Below are 6370 nucleotides of genomic sequence, written 5' to 3' on the forward strand. Positions count from 1 at the left end.
TATCGACAATATATGACGAGATACAGTTGTGAAATTGAAATTTGAACCCAGGTAACATACAGCTGTTGGGTGTTGGTACCATAATGCTGACGCGTATACGACTAGTGTACTTACTCATGTACAGCAAAAGCAGATCGTGACGAAACAACATTTACCCGTCCCGGTACATTTTACAACATTGTGCATCAACACAATATACACTTGTGATTCATGCTGACTGCTGACAGATCGTAATTTTCACAGCTTAATTTCCGAGGAAGCCGTCCACTTGGGCGTTCACCGACCTGGACAGGAACTTCATGCAGATCGGCAGCTTCACTTTGGCGAGCGCAAGAATGGACTGCGGCAGGGTCCAGATGCCATCGCCGCAGATCAGCCCTGACGCAACCGCAGGTCCGAAGGCATTGGCTTTGGCCCTGGTGATCATCTGTCACGCGAAGAGGATCACGGTGCCGACGAACATGTCGATGGCGAAGTAGGACCCGATGTAGAACGGGATCGCCATGGCCATCGGCAGCGGGATGAACCTGGCGACCTTCTTCGGCACCAGGTCCCTGATCAGGTTCACGACGATGGCCGCCGCGAAGAAGATGTAGCAGAGGGTGAGGCAGTTCTTGGGGAGCGACGAGAAGCCGTCCACGCCGAGGATGGCCATGTTCCGGTACATGATGGCGTACGGCGCCGGGTACTCGCTGCCGCTCATGCCGATGTCGGTGAAGGCCTTGTAGAAGAGCCAGAAGACGCAGGGCGCGATGACGCAGCCCATCGCCGTGCCGATCACCTGGCTGATGAACATCGACCTGGGCGACGCCAGCGTCAGGTACCCGGTCTTGAAGTCCTGCATCAGGTCGGCGGCCGTCGACACGATGCTCATCATCATGCCGCAGGCGGCCAGCCCCACGAGGACGCCGCCGTTGGACGCGCCAGCCCACGCGCCCAAGATCAAGATGGCTGCCTGCAATTTTACCCAATGCCCTCCACCCTCACGTGACGAGCAGATGCTTATTATCCAACCTGGACACCACGATGGACAGCCACGTCGGTTAAAAAACAGAAACAAAAGGTATGGGTTAGGAACGCACCACTAACAAAGATTATGGACCAAAAACCCACTTTTAGAGTTGATGGACCTAAGTGAAACTAGAGTACAAGTTGATGGACCACTAATGCATTTAACTCTAATAAAAAAATGCTTGATGATGCTTTTAGTTAGAAGCTATGAATTCACGGATTGAACACAAAGGGCTTTCTTCAATTGTTCTTCCGTAGCAATTAAGGTCTGTTTATTTTAGTACGTAACAGAAGTTAGCACCTCGATAAGATCCAATTGTTCTTCGTACTTGATGAACCTTCTTGGAAAACAAAGTAAAAAAACAAATGCACTGATCGCTTGGCTGATAAGCCATACCTGAAAATACCGTTGACTGATTTATTATGAGAGAAAAATATTGTTTGTTCACTGAAAAAGATACGGATTATAAGCCAAAAACCAACAGCTACATTGACATGTGTGCTTGCACGAAAATAGTGACCGCGCGTGCACCTTACCTAACTGCTATATATAGTAGCCCTACTCCTATACTACCTTTCTTGCATTGCTTTGTCGCTATCACCGCAAATTAAGTTAGACCAAGCACGCAGAGAAATTAAGACATGCATGCCGCGAGATTAATTAGACTCTCGATCTTGAACCAGTCAAAGCAAGAAAAAAATCACATAATAATAATGTTATGACATCGTACTTTAGAGCATCTTTATTAGCTTTAATTTAGAGTATATATGTGTTCGATCAAACAATTGTAAATAAAGAATTAACAGATTTAGTACACAGGAGCTGGAGAAAGCACCTTAGTTGTTCACATGCAAAAAGTATATGGCATATATATACTCAAGAAAAAGGTTTGTACCCACATAACCCCCACACCCGAGGGCTCCCGGACGGGCGACTCAGGAGGGGGCCCTCGACGGCACCGCCGGACCCCCACCCCTCCGGCCGCCGCCGCCGCCATTCTCCGGCGCGCAGCGGCGGCGGCCAGCGGTGGCGCCCAAAAAAGGCCTCCCACCGCAGCCCCGTCCCTCTCCCCTCTCCACCCCCCACCACACCTCCTCTTCTCTATCAACTCCAGCGAGCTCGAGGCGGTTTTGGGACCTCCATGGCTGGATCTCGCGAGCTTTGCTCCGGATCTAGTGTTTGTCGTGGTTTCTAGCAGGATCTGCGCCTTCCTGCGGCTTTTGGGGTGGGTCTGCTCGTTCTTCGCGCGGCGTCGCTTCTCCTCCGCGCGGGGCGTGCGCGGTGGGGCCGGCCTGGCGCTGGCCGGCCCGTGGTTGCCTGGTGGCTGACCTGCCGTGGCCGAGGCCGGTGCTCCACTACTAGGCCACGGTGATGGCGGCCGGCCGGTGGCCTCCCCTCTCTGGTGGCGTCCAGGACCACGGTGGCGGTGGCTGGGGTCAGATATGACCTCCTCTAACGGTCGAGTTGCCGGCGGCTGGTGGGCTGCTGGCAAGTGCTGCGGTGGTGTGCTAGCGGCTTTGGCGCTTTGTCGTCGGTGCTGTCACTGCGGGTGCCACGAGTGGCCTGCGTCTGCGGACTCGCAGAAACTGGGTGAAAACACTGCCTGTTTCCTCCGGGCCGACGGCGGCGGCGCAGCATGTGCCATCTACCTCCTTGGAGACGTCGTCGAAGTTTCGGTTCGACCGGGCCAGGCCAGGGTTGAAAGTCCTACTCGTGTGCTTCTTCCAGCGTTGATTGGCGTATGAGGTCGTCAATTTCCTTCCTGAAGGCATCGCTGGAGCACTGCTGCAGCCCATCTCCTGTTTCTCTCGCTGGAGTTGCTCTTCTTGTGCTATGTCTGTGTGTACTTCAAGCTACTCTTGGCATGGATCTGTCCAGCCTGCCGAGTGTTGCCACAGTCGTTTGGTTCTTTGCAGCGGATACTTTACCGCTGCTTCTTTGACGAATGCTTTGCCGTCGTTGTTGTTCGGGCGGATGCTTTGCCGCCGACGTCGCTTGGGCTCCGCCGTGCGCGTGATGCCCCTTCTTGTGGATGCTTTGCCGCGTTGACCCTAGCGGATGCTTTGCCGCCGTGTTGCTTGGGCGGATGCTTTGCCGCCGTTCTCCTCTTGGTGGATGCTTTGCCACCATGGCTTCACCTCTTGTGTTGGCAGCCCAGCGATGTTGTATTTCTCCTTTGCAGGTCCAGTCGGATAGGGTTGTGGTGGACGGGTCTCCCCTTCCGCCGTTCTTTCTGTTCTGTTTGTCGCTTAGGTTCCTAACCACCTTCTCTGTGGTTCTGTAACTGGCACTATGGGTCCGCTCGTAGTTGTGTTGTGTAAGCCGGCACTCTTCTTCTTAATGAAATACGCGTGAAGTCGTGTTCTAGAAAAAAAAAGGTTTGTATACATAACAAATGATAGATTATTACTTATATTTAAACAAACAGACATAATCTCAACAAACTAGTACAACATAATGATTTAACAATTTTGTGTAAAATGGAAGGATTACAATCTTGAAAGAAAGTAGGACGTTATTGAAAATCCTCAACAGATCGATAGAATGATAGGTTGCTAGTGTGCACTGCCTCTTAATTAATCCTTCTGCAGTTCTTCCTGATCTCCCCATTGGAGCCGGTCAATGGCGTGATGTCACCCATCTTGATCATGCCGGTCACAAAGTCCGCAAAGAATGCGCCCTTGCTACTAACATATGATTGGACTTGCGCATCTGTGGATCCACCATTGAAGAGCTCCTGGTCAGAGTGTAGAAGCCCCTTCTTGCAAACAAGGTTCTTGTAGTAGTTGTTCTCAAAGACAGTTGGGGTTTGACAGTCCAGAGGCACCAAATTGTTGTCACCAAAACCTGAGGTCCTAGGGCAAACCGATTGCCTTGATCTTGCGAAGCTGCCGTCGATATTGGTGTCATTGTATATGTGGGCTCTGAAGTTGGTGCAACGTGCTAGGCCAATGGTGTGAGCTCCTAGCAATAGATCGAGGCAAAGCGACACATATATAGAAATATTTAATGACTTATATCTTGGAATGAATTAAACATGAGACAAAGTTACAAATATCTATAGCTGAAACTAGAGATATTTAATGACTTATATCTTGGTATACCACTTAACTTAATCTAGCACATAAACTTAATCTCTGCCAGATATCTATATTGAGCTAGTGATTGAGAAACAGTACCGTGGAATTGCTAAATTCACATTCTTATATGCATATCTCCAAAGTTGAGAGACAAGTTTAATTTCTTGGAGAATTAGCATTGCATTATTTATTTACAGCTAGTAGTTAATTACTAATGTAGCGGGAATTATATAAATACGCACCAGAGAGCGCGACCATGTCCTTCTGGGAGAGGCCTTGCGCGGCGAAGAGCGACGTGAGGTTGGCGAGGCCCGACGTCGGCGGCGGGATGTTGTTGTTGGCGCCGCTGAAGCTCGCCGTCCTCGAGTCCCTCCTCCCAACCTTCACGTCCCAGCTCGGACCACCCAGCTGCATGTGTGCATGCATGCATCCATCAGTTGCAGTTGCAGTTGCAGGTTCATCAGTCTCCTGCATCTTTCTAGCTCTGAAGTGATTCAAAGAATATGCTATACTACAAGGGCCGGCTAGCTAGGCTTACGATGACGACGCTGTCTCTTGCGGCGATGGCGAGGATGTCGGCGCAGGAGACGACGCCGGGGCAGACCTTCTCGACGGCGGACTTGATGGCGTCGATGACCTCGAATCCTCTGGCGGAGCCGTTGTTGGGGTTGGCCATCTTCTCGCCCCTAAAACTGGGCGTGTCATCCAGCAGCAGCGAGGCGTCGCAACCCTACACCATGATCGATCACATTATTATTAAACATATATATACGTATATATATAATCACAAGTTGCTTGATTGTGTTAGTAATTACTAATTAATAATGGCGGAGCGAGCGAGTACTGTTACACTGTATGTACGTACTTGGACGAAGCAGTCGTGGAAGAAGAGACGGAGGATGGAGGCGCCCATGCGCTGCTCCCTGGCGATGGCGGCCTGCAACACCGACCTGACGGCGTCGTACACGCCGGGGCACGAGTGGGAGTAGAAGCTGGTGCACAGCTGCGCCGACGAGGTGCCGGTGCCGGCCAGCAACACAAGGAGCAAGAGGAGAGCGACGCCGCTGCATCTTGCAGCTGATGATGCTGCTGCTGCCATCTCGTACAGGGCTACAAGCTAGTCTATGTGCCTCTGAGTGCAGTGAGGTGTTGCTGGAGCTCTGGAGGTATCTAGCTAGCTGGGGAACATGGACATCAGGACATCCATATTTATAGCAGAAACTCCTGGACTCAGTCTGTTAGTATAAGCTTGAATCTAGGTAGTATATAGCAAGCACTCCATGCATGCATAAAAATACATATATGATTAGGTACATCATGTCATGTACCGGCTTCACCTCACCTACTATGTTGGACTTCGATCGAGTTGAAAAGCCGGCAATCAAGGTTGCTTGCCCAACAGGCAACAGCTAGCTAGCTAGGAATCACTCGCGCCTTTCGCAATTCACACTGCTAGTCTGCTACTGTGTATGCAGACTGTCTTTAATTTAGGAAAGCGTGCAAGCATGGAGCTTTGCTTTTAGTCAATCGGAACGTATGGATTGTATTGTATATATTGTATCCAATCAGCAATGCAACAAAGAGAAACACGGTTTCATAAAAGTTACCCTAGCATCCTACTAGGGGACGGTTTGGCGAAACTACGACTCCTGCCCCGTATTTAATTTATTTCCGCTGAACTGATCATCAACAGTTGCAGATATATGGTTGGAATCATTCAGAGACAGAATTACATATCTGCTCACATCAGCATTCGGAGGCTCCTTCTGCACACTGTGCTACCATGCATAGTCCATAGTCGGAAGCATTCAGAGGCCAAGGGTCATTCATACCTACTCACATCACCATCATGGAAAATAATTCACACAGACATGCCTGCCTGTGGTAGTGGCTGCCTGGGGAGAACAATGGTCATACTTGTATTTATGGCGAGAGCTATAGCACTGACAATTTAATAAACTATCACTGCTACACAATATCTTTGTAGGGGCCGCTCTAGAGGCTCTGTACAGGCGGTTTATCCAGCCGCCCCTACCCAAGCGTCTCTATAAATTATGTATTTATAGGGGCGCTTCCCAGAGATTTTTTTTTTAATTTTAACACTTTTTGAAAACTAATTTTAAATCTAACACTCTCTGTTTTTTTAAAACTGTTGTAACACGGCTTCGGCGGGTGGCGAAGGCCTCCGACAGCGAGGTGTCGCCAAGGCGTCTTCGACCGTCTTAGGGCGGAGACCTGGCGCTAACTAAAGGAACTTTCCTGGCTATGCTCGAAGGGC

The 6370-nt window shown here is 50.1% G+C and overlaps 1 protein-coding gene and 1 pseudogene across 1 annotated transcript; both read right to left on the reverse strand.

The window, feature by feature from the left end:
- On the reverse strand, positions 1-2808 carry LOC136507156 (probable metal-nicotianamine transporter YSL12; annotated as a pseudogene).
- A 645-nt stretch (positions 2809-3453) lies between these two features.
- Positions 3454-5243, reverse strand: LOC136508848 (peroxidase 4-like). Its single transcript, XM_066503627.1, has 4 exons — positions 4958-5243; positions 4631-4822; positions 4335-4500; positions 3454-3976 (listed from the first exon to the last, which is right to left on the reverse strand). Exons 1-4 carry the CDS (start codon positions 5189-5191, stop codon positions 3585-3587), a joined length of 984 nt encoding a protein of 327 aa, XP_066359724.1. The 5' UTR covers positions 5192-5243; the 3' UTR covers positions 3454-3584.
- Positions 5244-6370: the final 1127 nt, after the last annotated feature.

This window comes from Miscanthus floridulus, chromosome 15 (genome assembly GCF_019320115.1).
Source record: "Miscanthus floridulus cultivar M001 chromosome 15, ASM1932011v1, whole genome shotgun sequence".
NCBI lineage: Eukaryota > Viridiplantae > Streptophyta > Magnoliopsida > Poales > Poaceae > Miscanthus > Miscanthus floridulus.

Bases quoted from the DNA above. Each gene is read 5' to 3' on its own strand.
- LOC136508848 (XM_066503627.1), bottom strand. From the start codon at position 5,191: ATGGCAGCAGCAGCATCATCAGCTGCAAGATGCAGCGGCGTCGCTCTC. The intron at 4,501-4,630 runs GTAAGCCTAGCT...GCACACATGCAG, and splicing joins CAAGAGACAGCGTCGTCATC to CTGGGTGGTCCGAGCTGGGA. The intron at 3,977-4,334 runs GTGCGTATTTAT...ATCTATTGCTAG, and splicing joins GGACATGGTCGCGCTCTCTG to GAGCTCACACCATTGGCCTA.